The following is a 22115-nucleotide window of genomic DNA, read 5'->3' as shown; positions in this document are numbered from 1 at the left end:
CTTCTGAATCATTTCCATAGCTTTGAGGCGTTTTGAAATGGCTTGTTGAGTCATTCCCAATGATCGTACCAATTCTTCTTGATTTTGACACGAGTCTTGATCAAGTAATGCCTCTTCGAAAACCTTCTCTCTTCCACCGCTATGCCGGTCTTCGACGTCAAAATCACCGTTCTTAAAGCGTTGAAATCACTCACGACACGTTCTTTCACTAATAGCAGCCTCACCAAGTATTTGAGAGCATTCGATGAGCCTCAGCAGCAGATTTCTTCATATTGAAGTAGAAAATTTGGCCAGCGATGGACAATACTTTGAATCATAAATGTATAACCAGTTTTTTACAATAAAGCCTCGAATTTCAGAAAAAAACGGCGGAAGCAAAGTTGTACACCTAATATATATATATATATATATAAATAATTTTTAAAATAAGAAGTAACATCCATATATAAATATAAATAGATTAACAATGATTTACGGGATAACTAATATAAAGTAGTTGTATGTGCGACGTATGATAATTTTAAATATTAAATATCTCATATTTTCAAGAATGTAAAATATCTATCCTTTCAGAAAAAGAAGAAGAAGGCATAGCACCGCATTTTTCAACGCCGATTAAACCGTTAATGATTGAAGAGCATACACCTGCTTTATTAGAATGCGTTGTAAGCGGTATACCAATACCTGAAGTGAAATGGTATCGTGACGAAAAAGAAGTAAAACCAAATGAAAGAACGGAGATGAGTTTCAACCCAACTACTGGAGAAGCTAAACTGAAAATTTTAGAACCAATGCCCGAAGATGAAACAATTTATCGTGTTCGTGCTATAAATAAATATGGCCGCGCTGAATGCAGAGCTAATTTAGTGATCAGTAACATCGTTAAAGTGAGCAAACCAATTGTTCTCAGAGCACCACGAATTACACGACCTTTGTCCGCTTTAATAATTGAGCGCGGAAAGTCTCTGAAACTTCTAGCTGATTTTGACGGCATACCGAAACCAGAAGTCAAGTGGTTCCGCAATGGTATTGAAATTACACCGACTAACAAACGCAAAATAGACATTTATGAAAGTACAACCGAATTAAATATAATAGAAGCAACAAACAAAGATAGCGGCAAGTATGAGATAAGAGTTCAGAATGAAGTCGGTGAAGCGAGAAGTTCGAGTTCTGTTACTGTTAAAGAACGTAAAGACACTATGGACGAAGTAAAAGCACCAATGTTTGTGGAACCTATTCAGCCTCAACTTGTTGCAGAAGGAGAAGTTGTTATCATGGAAACACGAGTGGAATCATATCCAGCAGCATCTTTTCAGTGGTTCCATGAAAGCAAACCTCTTCAGGTACTTTTTCCAATTTCTATGCTTGTTTAAAATAAACCTTTAATGCTTGCATGTAACGGAATATCATCCAAAATTTCATCAAATTAATAAAAGATATAATTTGTTGTAGTCGACACCACAAGTAAGAATTGTGACTCAAGAAAATCGATCGATCTTAATGGTGAAAGAAGTCACATCAGAATTTGCTGGCAATTACACATGTCGTGCTGAAAATGTTGGTGGTTCGATTACTTGTACAGCCACCGTTAATTTAATGGAAATAACATGGGAAGAAGCAATTGAATTAGTCTCACCGACATTCGTAAAGAGACTCTCACCTGTAAAAGTTATGGACGGTGAGAGTGTTAATTTAACCTGCGTCGTTGAAGGAAAACCAACGCCCAGAGTAGAATGGTATCACAACGATATGCCAATTAAAGAAGGAAAAGAAATTACAATTATTCAGGATATGGAGGGTGTCTGTAGTTTAGCTATTACCGAAGTATTCCCGGAAGATGCTGGAGAATATACCTGTCATGCTGTGAATCCTGTTGGCGAAACTGTCTGCATGTCAACGCTTGTTGTTGAAGGTATATTATTCGACGCAAACAGCTATGGTTTTAAACAGCTATCTATTTTACAAAATTTACTTTTTTAGCGTACGAGTATGTGCCGGATTCTGAAATTGCATCTTCAATAGTCGCGACATCTCTTACCACAGGACAGAGTGGATCAGAAGAAGATCTTCTATCTCCGAAAGTAAATACAAAATCTAACATATCCAACAATATATTCTATAGAATTATACTTGGTATAATATTAGACATATTGAAATTGATTTTGACTTTAGGAAACTCCTATCTTCGACACTGATATAGAAGAATCTGTACCAGAGATAATTAAGAAGCTTCCTCAGTTAGTTCCTACTAAAAATGGGGAATTAACTAGGTATGTTTAATACATTAAACGAATGATAATCAAATACGAATTAATATGTACACCTGATAAAAAAGTTTATATATAATTAAATATATATGTACATATACGAGTATACATAATTATATACAAAAATCTATATATATATATTTTCTTTCTCTTGTATAATTTCTGTTTGCATGTGTATATGTTATGGGAAATTTGATGAATTCGGGCATAATACTTTAATAAAGCAGACATTATCCATAACGCTTTTTAAGCTTTCACGAGTATTATCTTCAAAGATACCAGAAGGTTTGCGGATTATTGCCATTATTAATGCCAACATTTTGTGAACCTTGCCGTTCACTTTATCAGAACAAGGAGCGCATTAATACTTCTCGCTCTGATCAGTATGCCCTGATGAAGTGAACAGCAAGGTTCACAAAACGTTGGCATTAGCAATGGATAAAAACACGGCAATAATCCGCAAATCTTCTGGTATTTTTTCAGACATTATCCATACTGGCAAGCCGTTATATATATAAATCCCGAATTAGTTACCCAAAAAAATGTAACTACGTTACCATTACAGTTACAAAAAAAAAAGTAAAGCAGTTACCAATAAAGTTATCAAAAAAGTAACTTGTAACTGTAACTTCGTTACAATTAAAGAGTTATTTCCATTGCCTGTTTATAATTACATATATTTATATTTTATTATACATAAATTTTTTTATCACGTACGCATATATGTTATGTATACATATATGTTATGTATATGTTGTGTATATATGTGTTCATGTGTGACTGTCATTTTTGCCACATATACAGATTGGAAGTAAAGGTAAAAGGCAAACCAAAACCGAAAGGAAAATGGTATAAAGAAGGAGTAGAAATAGTCTCATCGCAAGAATTCCAAATTGAGGAATTTGAAGATGGTACATCAGTATTAACAATCGCCGAAACTTTCCCCGATGACACTGGTGAGATCATATTTGAAGCTTACAATCCACTCGGTGTATCAACTACAACTACGTATTTATCAGTGGAAGGTAATATCATTTTCTCTACAGATCTCAAAGGCTTTACTAATCTGGTAGTGTTAAGTCGTATTATTTTCAGCCGCGCTCTTCAATCGGAGAAGCGTCGAAGCTCTGTAGCATCCTAATAAAAAGCCGCTCATTATCCTACGTTCCTTACATCAACTACAACAAACACTTACAATATCCTCGACTTACATTGTCTTTTGTCTTATTTTTTATATATTTCAAGCAAATTTACTAATCTCTTTGGTCTTGCCCAAATTCTTCTATCTAAATGCTAATAAGATAGAAAGAATTTGATATACATTCGTTATATGTTTCTTATATTCGTTTTATCGATTAGGTATACTCGGAACAAAAGAGTACAGAAAACCAGAGTGGGTCACACAGATGGAAGAAATGCAAGAGGCTTTAAAAGGTAAGAAACTCATGTAAAACTCATATTTATTATCTCAACACGCTCAATTGCATGCCGCATGATGCAGAGTGCAGTTTCTCAAGAGATAGTCTGAATAACATTGTGCATTAAGAAATAAATAAGCTTAAAAAGAGCTTAACTGTGACCAGCGACTTTTCAACAAAAACCTTTATCACAATGATGCCACATTACTTCTTGATGACAAAGATAAAACTTCTTCAAAAGAATATTTTTTGTTGACAAGATATTCAGATTCTATGGATACTGACAAAAAAATAATATTGCGATACAATATTCTTGGCAAGTAGATGTTTCTTATAAGGAACAACCTCCAACAATATTTGATTCAGTAAGGAATTACAAGAGAAGAAGCAAGATAATGAACCTAAAACATAAGTATTTTTCATATATAACGTTAATATAAAATAAAAGAAATCCACTTGTCAATTTTGTACTTATGTTAGTAAGGTAGTAAAACATGATTTTGCTATCGAACACATTGTGGGTCCTACATTCCACGTTCGCAACGCTCATGGAATCATTTCATTCTTGTTATTTATCAAATGTTAAAGAACAAATAAAACTCGCGAGTGTCATGAGCGTCAAATGGAATGTACCTTATATCGTCATTTAGTAATCGAACTGAAACACATGATGTAAGAATATCAGGTGTGACAATCCCGAAGGTACGTAGTGGATGACCAATCAGAAATTGACTCCAAATTCTGTAAGCCAATATAAAACCGTTATTAGAAATTCGTCACCACTCAGAAATTAGCCACAAATTACATTTAGCCGCCATTATGCGCAATAGCATACCTTGTGATAATTCCTGCAATAAAGCATGAAGAATATAAAAAAGTTGCAGTAAAAATATTAAACGTGTCAAAACAATTATCTTCTATCAAAAAAGAAGATGCCAAATATAATGTTCAAAAAAAAGTTATCGGTAAGTCGCTTTGCAATTATCCTTTAGTAATAAAGACATGTTTAAAAAACATGTGAACAATGATTCGATATTTAAGGAAAAAGTCTCGATATATTGATAAAATGCAGAAAAAAGAAAATCATTATCGATTTTTGTGAATTCCTATCGTCAAAGTGCGGGAAAAACTTACGAATAATACCACTCTGGTAAATAAATAAATTCTCCAGAGAAAAATCACCGTTCTATTTATTATTAATCGAAAAAAAAAAATTAAAGTGCCAAACATGTATGATCAAAAAATAAACACAAAGATATTTAAAAACCACATTCCCGAATAACTTGTAATTCAATTGACTTCATTCATGACTATAAAAGAAAATATCAAATACATATATCCCAAGTCTAAGATTCCTGTTTCAAAATGCTCCAAAACTCAAGGGTCATAAATCCACTGATATTCCCATTAGAGTAGAAAGAAATTGAGTTGGAATCTTTCCAACAATTAAATACAGTGGATAGTTAAGAAGAATTACAAGAATTTTTGCTATTTAAAAGTTAATGCGACGGAAATTTTGGATTAGCGGATAATACATCTACATCTTATATAGAATATTGCATCAAAGATGAAAGAAGTCCGATGTCAGGTAGAATTCGTTTCAAGACTAACGATAGAGACGCATCATTTAGAAGTAACCGGTGTATGATTTTTCATATGTGTTTATCTAACTAGACTACTGACAAGACAAAATTAATTTAGATAATCTTGGCGTTAAACATAAAATTTTGTAAGAAACTAATTAATAATTAAGAAACTAATGTATTTTTATTGTGATGTTTTCCATAATTGCGTTTCATAACATTTCAGCTACACAAGCTGTTCCACGATTTATCCAAGAAATAACGGACATTTATACAAAAGAAGGAGATATCGCTTTGTTTGAATGTACCTATTCTGGTAATCCCAAACCAGGTAATTACTTACACATCGTAAAGATTTTTAAATTTAGTTATAAAGTTGTTTTAATTAATTATTTCTTTAATTTATAGATGTTGTTTGGTATAAGAATGATAAGCTTATAATGAATACGAACAATGTAAAAGTACGTATATTTGATAAAGAAAACAGAACTACTCTAACAATTAAGCAAACTACCAAAGAAGACGATGCCACGTATGTTTGCAAAGCTACCAATGAAATTGGTATGATAGTAACAAAAGCGAAACTTCATATCGATACTAGCGAATCACGGTTAATGCCGGGCGATATCAAAGAAGAAGAAAAGCTAGATATAAAGCTTAAAAAACAAGAAGAGAAATCGCATAGAAAGAACAAAATTGATCTAAAGAAGGCGAAGGAGATCAAAGAGAAAGTAAAAACTGAACGCCTCAAAATTGAGAAAGAAGAAGTCCGTGGAGAGAAACTTATTCCGAAGGAACAGATAGAAAAAAAGTCAGTAATCTTTTATTTCATCTTGTTCAGTATATTCCAAAGTCTTTAATTTGTTCTATTTTTAAATTATAATTTTTGCCGTTTGTATTTGCAGAAGAACTATCGATGTTGAAGAGACTCAACTATTAGAAACTACAGAGTTTATAGAAGATAAACCCGAAGAGGTATTGTAAGATGTTCAATTTTTATAGTTACATCTCTTTTACAAAGTATTATTTATTTTGCATTTACATTTTAGATTTCTAGAGCACGAAGAATAGTACCGATCCAAGAACCAATTGTAACTGAAGCAATAGCTTCTTTAAAAAAAATTGACGATCAAAAACTACGAGAACATATAACTAAATTTGAAGAACGTGCCACACAAATTGTCGAAGAGCAAGAAAGTGTTGTCGTGTCAGAAATCACGAGTGAAGATATTGCTCCTGATTTCGCTATCGAAACAAAACTTGATCACGCTCAAGTTACCTCAGAAACTTTACAGAAAGTTGCAGTCTCTGAAGCACGTGTAGAAAGTAGTTTGCAAGAAACGAAACGTATAGAAACAAGGCAAAAAAAGATAAAGAAAATAAAAGCTGAAAAAATTAAAGAAGATATTACTGTAAAAGAGATTGTGGAGCGACAAAAAGAAAACATAGCTCGGGAAGTCGATGAGATAATGGAGGTACTTGATGCGACAGAATTTGGTCCGGGAGAATCTCCTCTTCGAGAACTCGCGACAATTGGCTACTTGGTTCGACAAGGTGTTTCCGTAAACGAAATTAACGAATGCCTTTACAAGACTGAGATTTTTCCTGCTCTAAAGACTCCCGATGCTCAAAATGCTTTGGTTCAATTGGTGGAAAGAAAAGGCCATGGTCCCTTGATCACCCAAGTACTTACCGAGGAGACGACAACTGACGAAAGTTTCGTTGCTGCAACAGTCGGTTTTCGTGCTTTTATGAGAATGGTTGAGCTTCAGCATGCAACTGTGGAAGAAATCATTATACACTTTGCTCCAGAAGATTTCAAACCACGTGCTTGGGAAGTTACAGAAGTTTCCGAGGTACAGATATGATATCCAAACATTATATAAATTTCTAATAATTATTAGAAAAAATACTGTATCTTGCTCTCCATTTTCCTTAATAAAATACACGTTATTTCAAAAAATAATAATTTTTTTTTTGTTTCTTTGCTCAGGTTGATACTGAGCAACATGCTACGGAAAGAGTAGATATCGTTCGCAAAATGGAAGTTCATTTTATAGGTAAGCCAAATTGTCAACTTTGTGATTTATTCATACAGATATACTTTATTCATTACATACGTATATAAGATTTGGATTTATTTGAATATTTCTTTAATATTTCTTCGATATTTTCGTTATGTACACGTTGTTTTTCGTATAAAGAATAAATCATACTAAATTTTCAGATAGAATAAGTATTTTTTATTGCAGAGAGGGAGGACGAAAGAAAAGCTACTCACATACAGGATATTCGAGAAATTAAAGGTTTGGAATAATAAATATTGACGTATATATTAGATATCTATTTGTATAACTTACCAATTTAATAAATTGATTTTTCGCTATAATAAATATGCTATTACTATTATTTGATTATAGTTTTATAGTTAGAACAATTAACGCTACATTACATGTACTTGTAATTTTAATTAATTTAATTCAGGATGGATACAAGTCTCCATTTATACCTAGTATCTTATATAAAAAAGCAATATGCTTTTAAATCTCTCTTTATGTTATAATAATTTTGCAGAAATTAAAGTTTTAATTAAAAAATGCTATATTTTTTTATATTTTAAAAATATCTTTTTATTTATACATAAAAATATTAACACAGAGAAAAACAATATACTAGAACAGGATGTTCACGGTAACCTTCACTGTTTTATTATGTTTTCAGATGTATGAAGCTTTACTTGATCGAATAACAGCTGTGCAATTTTTTCACTTATGCCGCTATGCTTTCCACACGCGACAAATCCTATTTCCTTTTCTAATACAATATACAATATTGTCACATTTTAATCAGCTACTTTTCATATCAGCTTCGAAATCAATGCTTCACTCAATGCTCATTTGCGCTGCACTGATTGTGCCTTCAAATGTAAGTTTTACCGATACCTTACTCAACAGAAAATAGTATGAGACATAAGAATGTAGCATGCTTATAAAATTAATAACGTTACAGTCTACTAAATTTACAATAAATTTTACACGTTTCTGAAAATCCAAACACTTGTTACTTGTTTGTTTATGAGCACGTTCTTATCGTAATCAAATACACGCTCTATAGTCATGGAATAAAGTATGCAAGATATAAAGTATGTGCGTGAGTGCGTGCGCGTGCGCGTGTGTGTGTGTGTGAACGCAAGAAAATAAAGACATCACGCAACACTCACGTCTGACACAAAATTCTCACATACTTTCCACAGAATACGAGGACACACGGCAGGCACACACAACATTGCGCAAACGCAAAGATAAAAAACCAAGGGATCAAATTGAAGAAACAACACAAGATAGGGAAGAGGGGGTTCAATCTATAAAAATCGAGGAAGTCGAGGAGATTGATAAAGAAAGAAAAAAGGAAGAAATCGAAGAAGAGATTATTGAACTCGAACGAGATTCAAAGGGCAGATTGATTCGCAAACAAAAACAAAAAGAAATAGAAAAACAAATAAACATAGAAGAGGAAGAAGAAACTATTAAAAAAATTAGAAAGACATTAATACCAAAAAGATCAAACATCGGTAGAAATGAGATACAACTGGAAGAGATAGAAGAATTTGAAGTAACAAAAGATCAATTACTGCCGTCTATGGTTTTAAATGTATCTAGTCAACGAAATCAAGTAATACCATTAGATCATACAATCGAACAAGCACCTGGCAAACCCGAATCAGAGAAAGCTAAATTCACATTAGACACTGTTATCGCGCTAATGGAACAAATGACATCAGTACACGAAAAAGAAATTGATCAAGTAGCAAGTACCAAACCTATCGAACATAAAGCGTCAATATCAATCTCATCGATAGAACCATATTCTACCATGGAAACTACTGCACATATATCTACTGATGAATTTTTTGGATCTTTCAAAACTACTTCTTATGAAGCTACACCTTCTGTAATAACGAAAGAAAGTCTTCTCATCAGCGAAACACTGACTCACGATGAAAGTGTGTCAAATCTAACTTTGATCACACCAGAAACAAGTCGAAAAGCGGATGTGCAGGTCACTGTGCAAGAAGCTACAACTATTAGAGAGACCATAGTTAATCAAAGCGAAATACCGACCGAAGATTTTATAACACCTTTAAGCGTTAAAGCAGGAGACATTGTCTTACCACAAATATCACTTTCGGTTTATGAAATACAAGAAGGTTTGGTTGAAAATAAATTGGAACCTACGAAAACGGTACTTACAAAACCTCGAGTTAACATCAATGCAATAGAACCGTTGATAGTAGAAGAAATTCATTCTGAGGATAAACCAGGAAAATATTATCCGGAGTTAATAGTACCTACTGAAGTCGCTACCAAATCGATAATTTCGCAACGACAACGCGTTACCGAAGAGATGAATGCACCCGAAAAAGAAGGAGCATACATTCCAGGTAGATTACCACCGAGTCAAACGGCTCAAATTGAAATTTCCTATGGAAATGAAACGGCTATTATTCGTCATGATCTCGTACAGGAGCGTGAAGGCGAATATATTCCCGAGCGTAAAGTGGATTCTTTCGAAGTTACTCCAAATATCACTCTTTTGGAAGGAATCACGATATCAATGATCGATACTCAACAAAAAGAAGATAATTTGACAATCGAAGATAGTAAACAAATCACAGCTGACTTGAATGTCGTTGAAATTATGTCAGCTGTGACGGTGGAAACGATGACATCTGAAAAAGAACAAGATTATCATCCTGAAGAAAAGCCTACTACTAAATTAGCCGTTACATCGATTTCCCCATTGGAGATTGGTTCTGTAACAGACACAATTGTTCAAGAATCTGAAGGAACTTATAGTGTCAATGAGAAACCGTTCGAAGTATTGGCGGAAACATCAGTCAGACCGGAGGAACACATATTGATATCTCAAGTTCAAACCGCAGACTATCCCGCGGATTTGAAAGATATACTCAAGTATGTTACAGAGAGCGGTGTTGTATCCATTCAATTAACCGAAGCAAAAACTGTCCTTGAAACGCTTATTCATGATCGAGAGACTGGCATGAAGGAAGATACTAAACCGGAAATCCATACGATCGAGACGATCTACGATGCAATCAGAGGTATTGAAATATCGCAAACAACTTTTGGAGAAAAAGAAGCCGAATTGAAAATTTTTGAAATGCCTGAATCACATCGCGGAAAAACGGTACCTACTCATCCAATGATCTCGCTTGAAGTTCAGGAAATCCAACCTGAAAATAATTTAGGTAAAGTCATGAAAGAAGCCGTATCAACTGCTACAGCTCAAATCGAAACAGTCAGTCTTCAAGAAATAATTATTGATGAGACTGTTGCAGCAGAAGATGTAGCTCCGACGAGGAAAGATAAGACTCCTGAAACAATGATCGCCGTTATTTCAATGAATCAGATTGAGAGCTTGCACACTACAATGATTGTAGCGGATGAAAAAGAAACTGAATATCTTGATACAACCGATGTTAAAAGTGCGTTTGCAAATACTGAATATATGACGCAAGTGGCTCCTATATACGAACAAGTAAAGATAGAATCGCCGACCGAAGAGTACCTAGCGGTAGACAAACCTGTGAGTGGAAAAGCATATCCATCTCATATTCCTATAGAAACTATCAGTATCGTTATGCAAGAAACCGCAGAAAAGGAAGATGTTTATAAAACAGACATAAAACCCAAGGAAAAGATGGTGAACATTAAACTCACGGATACGAGGCCTGGCGCCAGCGTTCTAGAAATAATTCCACATGATCTCGAAAATATTTACACGCCAGATACTGGACCACAGACTCATACGGTTGAGTCGTCCATAACTGGTCACACCATCGCGTCAAAGGCAGAGATCTTAGTGGAACAAAGTGCTGGAAAAATAAGCAGTGATCTACCAAAATCAGGTAAAGCAATAATACAACAAGAAGCTCTGGAAGAATTGATAGTAACAGAAACAAATGTCGGCGAAGCAGAACGAATCAGGGATGAGGATGCGAGTCTTGTTAAACAAAACGCCGCACTTCAAGTATGCGCTCAATCTGAAAATTTGACCGTCACTGAAGTAACTACCGTATTGAAGGAGGAAGAATTATTAATGAAAAAGTTACCAGACGAACAAAGAGTTGTGTTAGACATAACCGAGGGCCATGAAATAGCTGAAACACAGGAGATGATTCTTGCGAGCAATATAAGTGCATTGAAAGAAGAAAAACCACATCAAGAAAGTGTCAATCAATTGCAGAGCGGACTAGATGTTGTACAACAAATGGAAATATCAGTATCTGAGAAAGAATCTCCTTTAGAAACGGATGTAAAACCTAATATTAAAAAGGTTGGTATTACTTTTCAAGAAGGAGAAAGTCTGACAATTGAAATTACGCATCCTGAAGACAAAGAAGATATACTTGGTGAAAAACAGACGCCAAAAACAGCCGAAGCTACAATAGACGTAGTAACACAAAATATAGCCTCGACATTTGAAATTGTTAGTGGCGTCGTTCCAATTGAATTATCTACCAAACCTATCCAAGATGCACGTCCTAAAGCGACATTATTACCATTTGAAACAGTCGTTGCTGAAGAAGTGCAAACAAGAGAAACTGAAAAGCCTTTTCCTCATATGTTGGTACCAGAGAAAAAAGCTAATTTTAAATTTGTAATGGGTGAAGTTCTTGTTGTTTCTTCTGTAACAACGGGTGACAAAGAAAGCGTGTTTGCAGAAATGGAAAAACCACAATCAAAATCTGCTACTTTCGATATTCCTACTTATACCGTGGCAGAAGCGACTGAAATAACCGCAACTGACAACATTAGTGAATTAATGCGCGAAGAAACGATTTCCGCAATGGCTATGACCGAGCATATAACTCATCATAGTATCGTTACATCCGAAATGTCAACCGGTGACTTAGAACAGCGTATGCTTGATTTCGTCAAACCAGATAAAAAGAGAGTGGATATATCGTTCGAAGAAGAAACAAGCATAACAGTGACTGAAACAATTACATCTGATAAGGAGCGAGAATATTTGAAGAAACCGGATATTCCAGGTGAAAAAATTAACACCAGCTTTGACGCTCATAAAATAGCTGAACTTACTGAGATTACACTAGCCATTTATCCAGGAGACCTCAATGTGAAAACACCAGAGACAGCAGCAGCAAAAGAGGAACGTTTGCCGTTTGAGAGTATTATTCAAAGCGAAACTATTGCAACAGAAACAGAAATAGAATTTCAAGATAAACAAACCAAAACCGACACTGCTCGAATATCCGTCGATGAGATTATCAGTGCTACTATGTCTACTGAGATTTTAGGCGAAAAGGAAGATATTCTTCAAATTCCCGAAAAACCAACAGAGAAAAAAGCTGAGATTCAATTTGCCGGACATATTATTGCTGAGAAGAGTGAAATCACTCCAAATTCTAGCGCTGGAGAATTGATAGAGACAAAACCGACTTCTATTTCAGCCATATTCTCGAATATTCCGTTAGAGGCAATAGTAGCAATAGAAACTCAACCAACGGAAATGGAGACCATACTCAAAAAAGATAAAATACCATCGATGGTTGAAGCTGATCTTTCCATGATAACGGAACAAAGTGTACAGGTATCTTCGGTAATTTCAGAGGATAAAGAAACAGAATATAAGCCGAAGGAAATACCAAAAACAAAAACAGCAGAGAAAGCTCTAATCGGAACTCATGGCGTCGCCGAAATAACAATACAAATTGCTAATTTTAGCACTGGTGAAATTGTTACTGGCGAAGCGCCACAGGTTGCCGTCGCAATTCCAGATCATATAGTGTTTAATCCACTAGTAGAATCACAACTTGTTATTCAAGAAGGAGAAGAACAATTTACGCCAGCATTAACGCCGGAAAATAAAATTGTAAACATTGCTATGGAAGAAGGTAAAGTCATCGCGAGTATAAAACATATAACATCAGCAGATAAAGAATCGACATATATCGTCGAGGAACAACCGCGTCAACACGCTGCTTCATTCGATATCGATGCTACTCACAGTATAGCAGAAACGACCGCGGTAGCTATTGAACATTCTGTAGGAAAAGTAAACATTAAAAAACCAGACGTTAAAATCGTATCACCTACACATGAGGTATATCAAAGTCTTTTAGTAACTGAAGACATGATTCAAGATCAAGAGAAACCCTTCAAAGACAAATTCACGCCAGAAATACACAAAATAGAATTATCTGTCGAAGAAGGTAAGCGCGTTACCTCTGTTACGGAAATTAAAATAGCTGACAAAGAAGCTCCCCTTGAAACATTACAGGAAGATAAATCTCGCTTGGCACTCTCGGTTATTGTTCCTGGTCACGAAGTCGCTGAGAGATCTGAAATAATTACCAGTTTAAGTACAGGTGAAATGAACGAAATTATAGTACCAACAAAAGTAACCGCGCTAATTGGTCAAAAACCGTTTGAGACAGTACAATTCTCCGAACAAACCTTAGTGGAGAAAGAAATAGATAGGATTCAGAAAACGCCATTAACAAAAACAAAAGCGCATGTTATTTTAGATGAAAATAGATTTGTTGCCATTACAGAATCTATTAATGCTCAAAACATTGAAAAGGAATTTACTACAAAGAAACTTCGTCTTGAAGCGGCAAATCTTTTAATGGAAGGTAAAGAAGTAGCTGAACGAACGGAAATAAATTTACGCGAAGAACTCGGAGAATTACCTTCAGCAATGAAACCGATTGTATGCGAAGCACATAAAACACAATCTACTTTGGAAGGTATTGACGTCAGCGAAATGGTTCCTCAAGAGCAAGGTGCAATATTCACTGATAAATTCAAACCCGATAAGCGTAGTGCCGAGATTAGCTTCATCGAAGGGAAAAGTATTACCGTAGATCATATCTTAACACAAGACAAAGAAGAAACGATGACTGTTCCGAAATATGAAGAGAGTATGGCAAGAGTAAAATTAGCAAAACTTGGTATGGATATTGCCCAAAAAGCTCAAATATTTATCGAGCAAAATACTGGACCGATTAAACCTTTCGAAAAGATACAAGCCGAAGCTCACATAAAACAAGACACATTTCAACCTATCATAGTTCATGAAGTTCCAAGTGCGGAAAGCGAATGTACTTTCGATAAGTATCCGAAGATAATATTCAGTATAGCTATGCCAACATTCGAAGAAGGCCATGGTGTATTTATTACGGAGATAACATCTGCCGAAGTCGAAGCATCATTGGAAGAGAAGAGACATGAAATATCGCGAACAGCTGTCGATACTATTGTTACTGAGCACGATATGATAGAGACCACAATGGTAGAATCGCGAGTAGACGTATCTGAACAACCTTCAAATTATAATTCAACACCTCAAATTGCCACATCAGTTCAAGACACGTTTGAAAGCATTATTGTTAACGAGAATATTGTTGAAGAAAGCGAGAAGACTTTCGATGATCTTTTCAAACCTGCGTCACAAAAAGCGAATATTGATATAACGGAGATAAAGCCATTACAGATTTCACAAACAATTATCGAAGACAAGGAAGGGATGTTGAATATTGTTTCAAAGCGAACTGAAGTCAAAGCTACATCAGATATCGATTTATTCCAAACTATTGAAGGTTCTTTCGTAGAAAGTATACAAAATACTCGAGAGCTTCGAGAAGAAAAACCACTTTCCTCTCAAGCGACTATGATTCAGACCACGGTGGAATCAATAGTAAAGTCAGAAACAACACCAGCCGAAAGAGAAGACATCTTTGAGTGCAAATTCCAACCCGAAGGGCAGAAAGGCAAACCACAATTCGAAAGTCTTACGACGGTTGTAATTACTGAGACAGCTTCTAATGAAATCGAAGATATCTTACCTGAAGCCGTTACACCAAAACAACATCAGGCACAATTAAAGTTGACAGGCAGAGAAACCGCGGAAATTTTTCAAATAGTAACAGCAAATACAACCGAAGATTTTGCAAAATCTACTAAATTATATAAACAAAGAGGTAAACCAGGACTCGAAGAATTGTCATCCTTAACTGTTTCCGAAATTATTTCCAATGAAGTTGAAAATCTTTTAGCTAGTAAAGTTATTCCAAAAGATAGCAAGGCTGATTTCAATATTTCTGGTAGAGAAGTCGCTGAAACAATTGAAGTAACAACATTATCCGAGACCAATGAACTTGCTATAGGAGGACCTGAGGAACAGAAAGGCAATCAACAAATCAATGAATTAATTCCACTGACTATTTCACAAGTAATTTCTAATGAGGCCGAAGAAACATTAATTAGCGCTAAGCTTCCTGCGGGGAAAACAGCACAACCAAATATGTTAGGTAGAGATATCGCGGAAACAACACTAGTTTTAACAATGACTAATGCCGAAGAACTCATTCCTAAAAAAGAAACCGAAAAACAGAAAGGTAAACCCAGTCTCGAAGAATTCATGCCATTAATAGTTTCACAAACAGAATCTCAAGAAACTGAAAATGTTCTTGATAGCCCCAACATACCAACTGAGAAAACGGCGCAAACAAGTTTATATGGCAGAGACATAGCAGAAACTACAGAAATAACGACTGCGTTAAGTCTAAATAAATTTGTTAAACTTCAAAAGCCCGAAATACAAAAGGGAAAACCAAATCTCGAAGAATTATTATCCTTAAGTATAACGCAAATTGTATCCAGTGAAGCGGAAGCTCTAATGCCTAGTCCGGAAATACCTATGGAAAAAATGGCGCAAACTAATTTATCTGGTAGAGATGTAGCTGAAACTAGTCAAGTTTTAACGATGATGAGCACAGAAGAACTTTCAAATCAGATATCACCTGACGAACGCGAAGGGAAAGTACAAGTAGAAGAATTATTGTCCTTGACTATATCTCAAATATTATCTCATGAAACCGAAGAAACTTTCGAGAGTTCCATTGCACCTAATAGACTCACTGCGGTGCCTACGATGTCTGGTAGAGAAATTGCCGAGACTTCTCAGGTGCTTACTGTCACAAATGCTGAAGAACTTTCAAGACCTAAAAGTCCAACAAAACAGAAAGGTAAACCACAATTAGACAAACTTTCCTCACTTTTGGTTTCTCAAGTAATATCTACAGAGACAGAAGCACAACTGTCAAGTCTAGAAAAATTAGAGGAGAAAACAGCTATACCATGTTTCTTAGGTAGAGAAATAGCTCAGAAAATCGAAATTATAACCGCTGCAACTGTAGAACAAATACCCGAATTGAAGGAAATAAATAATCAAAAAGGAAAGCCAAGCATTGAACAAATGAGTTCTGTTACTGTGTCTGAGGTAATTTCTACGGACACAGAACAAGAATTACCGAGACCAGAGATTCCAAAACAGCAAAAAGCTCTTCCAAAACTACCCAGCATAGAAGTCGCGGAGATGTCAGAAGTTTTGACAGTGAGTAACGTTGAAGAGCTTGCAAGATCACAAGTTCCCGAAGAACATACAGGTAAACCAAACTTAGAAGAACTAATGCCATTGTCGATCTTTGAAGTATCTTATAATGAAGCAGAAAAAGAATTACTTACACCAGATGAACCAACTAAACAAATAGCCGAAAAAACTATGCTAGGCATGCGCGTTGCCGAGAAGTCACAAGTATTTTCGTCGTTGACAACGGAGGAGATGGCAGAGTTAGCTAAACCTTTGATAAAAAAACTAACACCAGAACAAATACCATTTGAGAGTATACAACAAATTGAGTCAATTATTCATGAAAGCGAAAGTTCATTTCTTCCCGATAAAAAGACACCAAGTACCACAGCCGAAGTTTCATTCGGCGTTTCTGAAGGTGTCGAAATTATTCAAATAACCGCAACAGAGAAGGAAACAAAGGAAGTTGTCAAAAACCTGGAAGAAGCAGCTAAACAGACAGCTGAGCAAAGAATGCAGAGCATTCACGTTGCAGAAAATACTCAGGTGATTACATTGTCAACAACAGAAGAGATGATGACATTTATTAAGCCAGAGATAAAGAAAATAATACCCGAACAAATACCGTATATAAGCATACAGCAAATTGAATCAATTTCTCACGAAAGCGAGCATTCGCTTCTTCCTGATAAGAAAACACCAAGTAAAAAAGCCGATATTTTATTCCGCGTTTCCGAAGGCGTCGAAGTTTTCCAAGTAACTGCTACGGAGAAAGAAGCAAAAGAAGTAATAAAAAGTTTGGAAGAAGCAAATCAACAAATAGCCGAGCAGAGCATGTTAAGCATGGGCGTTGCAGAACAGTCACAAGTAATTGCATCGTCAACAACAGAGAACATGATTGAATCCGTTAAGCCGGAAATAAAGAAATTAATACCAGAACAAATACCGTTTGAGAGTATACAACAAACTGAATCGATTTCTCATGAAAGAGAAAGTTCGATTGTTTCTGAAAAAGATACAGCCACTGCAACGGCCGATATTACATTCCGCGTTTCTGAAGGCATCGAAGTTATTCAGGTAACTACTACGGAAAAGGAAACGAAAAATATCATAGAAAGTTTTGAAAAAGCAACGAAACAGATAGCTGAACAAACCATACCGATTATGCGTGTTGCAGAACAATCTCAAACTATTACTTCATCAACAACAAAAGAGATGGTAGAATCTACAAAACCTGAGATAAAGAGAATAATACCAGAACAAATACCATTTGAAAGTGTACAACTGATTGAATCAATTCCTCATGAAAGTGAACGTTCACTTCTCCTAGATAAGAAAGTACCAACTACAATGGCTGACATTTCATTCCGCGTTTCCGAAGGAGTCGAAGTTATTCAAGTAACAGCTACTGAAAAAGAAACAAAAGAAATAGTAAAAAAAGAAAAAGAAGCAATTAAACAGACAGCAGAGCAAAATATACTGGGTATACGCGTTGCAGAACAGTCGCAAGTAATTGCGTCGTCAACAACAAAAGAAATTATAGAATTTGGTAAACCTGAAATAAAGACAATAATACCGGAACAAATACCGTTTGAAAGCATACAACAAACCGAGTCAATCCCTCATGAAAGTGAACATACACTTGTCCCTGATAAGAAGACACCAAGTACAAAGGCTGATGTCTCATTCCGTGTTTCCGAAAGTGTCGAAGTTATTCAAGTAACTGCTACAGAGGAGGAAACAAAAGAAGTTGTAAAAAGTGTGAAAGAAGTAACTAAACAAATAGCGGAGCAAGGCATATTAAGCATGTCCGTTGCTGAAAAAACCCAAGTGGTTACATCATCGACAACGGAGGAAATTAGAGAATCTTCAAAGCCTGATGTAAAGAAAATTATTCCAGAACAAATACCGTTTGAGAGTATACTACAAACCGAATCAATTCTTCATGAAAGAGAAAGTTTGCTTCTCCCCGATCAGAAAACGCCAAGTACAAAGGCCGATGTTTCATTCCGCGTTTCTGAAGGCGTCAATGTTATTCAAGTAACCGCTACGGAGGAGGAAACGAAAGATGTTACTAAAAGTGTAGAAGAAGCAACTAAACAAGTAGCCGAACAGAGCATGTTAAGCATGCCTGTTGCTGAAAAAACTCAAGTAATAGCGTCGTCGACAATACAGGAAATTAAAGAATTTTCCAAACCTGAGGAAAAGAAAGTCATTCCACAGGAAATACCATTCGAGAGCATACAACAGATTGAAGCAATTGCTAATGAAAGGGAACATTTGCTTCTCCCTGACGAGAAGACACCTAGTATAAAGGCTGACGTTTCATTCCGAGTGTCTGAAGGAGTCGAAGTTACCCAAGTAATCACTACGGAGAAGGAAACTAAAGAAATCGTAAAAGGCTTGGAAGAAACAGTTAAACAAGTCGCCGAACATAGCATGCTCAGTATGCCCGTTGCTCAAAAATCTCAAATGACTGTATCATCAACAACAGAAGAGATGATAGAATCTATTAAGCCTGAAACGAAAAGAATAATTCCGGAGCAGATACCATTTGAGAGTATACAACAAATTGAATCAATTCCTCATGAAAGAGAACGCTCGCTTCTTCCGGATAGAGAAACATCAATCGCAACGGCCGATGTTACATTCCGCATTTCCGAAGGCATCAAAGTTATACAAATAACCGCTACAGAAAAGGAAATAAAAGAAGTTGTAAAAGAAGAAACAACTAAACAAATAGCTGATCAGAGTATGTTAGGTATGCTCGTCGTAGAACAATCTCAAGTAGTTACATCATCAACAACAGAAGAGATGATGGAGCCTGCTAAGCCAGAGATAAAGAAGATAATACCTGAACGAATACCGTTTGAAAGTATACAACAAATCGAATCAATTCCTCATGAAAGAGAAAATTTGCTTCTCCCCGATAAGAAAACGCCAAGTACAAAGGCCGAGGTTTTATTCCGTGTTTCCGAAGGCGTCGAAGTTATTCAAGTAACATCCACGGAGGAGGAAATAAAAGAATTTGCAAAAAGTGTGGAAGAAGCAACTAAACAAGTAGCCGAGCAGAGCTTGTTAAGTATGTCCGTTGCTGAAAAAATCCAAGTGGTTCCGTCATCAACAACAGAGGAAATTATAGAATCTTCCAAGCCTGAAATAAAGAAAATTGTCCCAGAACAAATGCTATTCGAAGGTATACAACAAACCGAAGCAATTCCTCATGAAATCGAACGTTTGCTTCTCCCCGATAAGAAGACACCAATTACAAAAGCTGATATTTCGTTCCGTGTTTCCGAAGGTGTTGAAGTTATTCAAGTAACAGCTGCGGAGGAAGAAACAAAGGAAGATATAAAAAGTATGGAAGAACCAAACAAACGAGTAGCCGATCAAAGCATGTCAAGTATTTCTGTTGCTGAAAAAACTGAAGTTTTTACGTCATCAACAACAGAGGAAATTACAGAATCTTCCAAGCCCGAAGTGAAGAAAATTATTCCAGAACAAATACCGTTAAAAAGTATACAACAAATCGAATCAATTCCTCACGAAAGTGAACGTTTGCTTCTTTTCGATAAGAAAACACCAATTACAAAAGCTGATGTTTCATTCCGTGTTTCCGAAGGAGTCGAAGTTATCCAAGTAACCGCTATGGAGGATGAAACAAAAGAAGTTGTAAAAAGTGTGGAGGAAGCAACTAAACAAGTAGCCGAGCAAAGCATGTTGAGTATATCCGTTGCTGAAAAAACCCAAGTGGTTCCGTCATCAACAACAGAGGAAATTAGAGAATCTTCAAAGCCTGAAGTAAAGAAAATTATTCCAGAACAAATACCGTTTGAGAGTATACTACAAACCGAATCAATTCTTCATGAAAGAGAAAGTTTGCTTCTCCCCGATCAGAAAACGTCAAGTACAAAGGCCGATATTTCATTCCGCGTTTCTGAAGGCGTTAAAGTTATCCAAGTAACTGCTACGGAGGAGGAAACGAAGGATTTTACTAAAAGTGTAGAAGAAGCAACTGAACAAGTAGCCGAACAGAGCATGTTAAGTATGCCCGTTGCTCAAAAATCTCAAGTAATTACATCATCAGAAACAAAGGAAATTATAGTGTCTGCCAAGCCTGAGGAAAAGAAAATCATTCCAGAACAAATACCGTTCGAGAGTGTACTACAAACCGAATCAATTCTTCATGAAAGAGAAAGTTTGCTTCTCCTCGATCAGAAAACGCCAAGTACAAAGGCCGATGTTTCATTCCGCGTTTCTGAAGGCGTCAAAGTTATCCAAGTAACCGCTACGGAGAAGGAAACAAAAGATGTTGTAAAAAGTGTAGAAGAAACAACTAAACAAGTAGCCGAACAAAGCATGCTAAGTATGCCCGTTGCTCAAAAATCTCAAGTAATTACGTCATCAGAAACAGAGGAAATTATAATGTCTGCCAAGCCTGAAGAAAAGAAAATCATTCCAGAACAAATACCATTTGAGGGCATACAACAAATTGAACCAATTTCTCATGAAAGCGAACGTTTACTTGTTCCTGATGAAGGAATGACAAACGCAACAGCTGATGTGTCATTCCGCCTTTCCGAAGGAGTCGAAGTTATCCAAGTAATCGCTACGGAGAAAGAAATAAAAGAAGACGTAAAAAATTTGGAAGAAATAATTAAACAAATAGCCGATCAAAGCATGTTAAGCATGGCAGTTGCTGAAAAATCTCATGTGATTACGTCATCATCAACGAAAGAAATGATGGAATTCGTTAAACCTGATGTAAAGAAAATAACAGCAGAACAAATACCATTTGAGAGTGTACAACAAATAGAAACGATTCCTCATGAAAGTGAACGTTCTATTATTGTTGAAAAAGTGGTAGCAAGTACTTCAGCCGAAGTTTCATTTCGCATTTCTGAAGGTGTTGAAGTTATCCAAATAACTCCTACGGAGAAAGAAGCAAAAGAAGTCGTCAAAGGTCTCGCTAAGGAAGAAATCGCGCAAGCGGATATAATTGAACGAAAAGTTGCTCTAAAAACTGAAATTCATCCGGAAAATGTAGTATCGGAATTCAGTGTTCCAAAACCAGATAGTAAAACAGCTCATGACGTAAAAGATGAAAAGCAAAGTATAATTGTTACTGAATTGCAACACATTACTGAAATTGAATCAAATCTGTCTGAACCCGTAATTCCAATAGTACCAAAAATAGCAAGCTCATCTTTTGAAGCCGACTACTTAGAAAAAATTTTAGGTAAGTATTATACGTATAGAAAGATAACACGATAGATTGCGTTGATAATTCACACGCGACATTTGAAAAAATTCGATTCGATTAAACACAATGATCGTAACATTTAATAAGTCAAACAGATAAATTATATAAGTATGTTAGTTTATATTAATAAAAGAGTTAAAAAGAGGAATGTAATCAAAACACA

General features: G+C 35.7%; 1 protein-coding gene across 27 annotated transcripts in view; it reads left to right on the top strand.

The window, feature by feature from the left end:
* Window positions 1-22115, top strand: part of sls (sallimus) — a 94513-nt gene that overhangs the window by 40068 nt on the left and 32330 nt on the right. For 21 of the 27 annotated variants that reach the window (XM_018504775.1, XM_018504774.1, XM_018504772.1 and 18 more), the window contains 13 exons: window positions 574-1346; window positions 1456-1915; window positions 1984-2084; window positions 2176-2273; window positions 3075-3295; window positions 3630-3704; window positions 5498-5602; window positions 5680-6082; window positions 6177-6246; window positions 6321-7127; window positions 7265-7331; window positions 7524-7577; window positions 8525-21928. In XM_018504775.1, the coding sequence (XP_018360277.1) occupies window positions 574-1346; window positions 1456-1915; window positions 1984-2084; window positions 2176-2273; window positions 3075-3295; window positions 3630-3704; window positions 5498-5602; window positions 5680-6082; window positions 6177-6246; window positions 6321-7127; window positions 7265-7331; window positions 7524-7577; window positions 8525-21928 (16638 nt within the window). Of the gene's footprint in view, window positions 1-573; window positions 1347-1455; window positions 1916-1983; window positions 2085-2175; window positions 2274-3074; window positions 3296-3629; window positions 3705-5497; window positions 5603-5679; window positions 6087-6176; window positions 6247-6320; window positions 7128-7264; window positions 7332-7523; window positions 7578-7992; window positions 8197-8524; window positions 21929-22115 lie in introns of those variants that run through there. The other 6 variants (XM_018504779.1, XM_018504778.1, XM_018504780.1 and 3 more) reach the window with 5 other exon arrangements.

The sequence above is a fragment of the Trachymyrmex cornetzi genome, unplaced genomic scaffold (genome assembly GCF_001594075.2).
Source record: "Trachymyrmex cornetzi isolate Tcor2-1 unplaced genomic scaffold, Tcor1.1 scaffold182, whole genome shotgun sequence".
Classification (NCBI taxonomy): Eukaryota; Metazoa; Arthropoda; class Insecta; order Hymenoptera; family Formicidae; genus Trachymyrmex; species Trachymyrmex cornetzi.
Note: the sequence above shows the minus strand (reverse complement) of the source record. Positions and strands in the feature narration are given on the sequence as shown.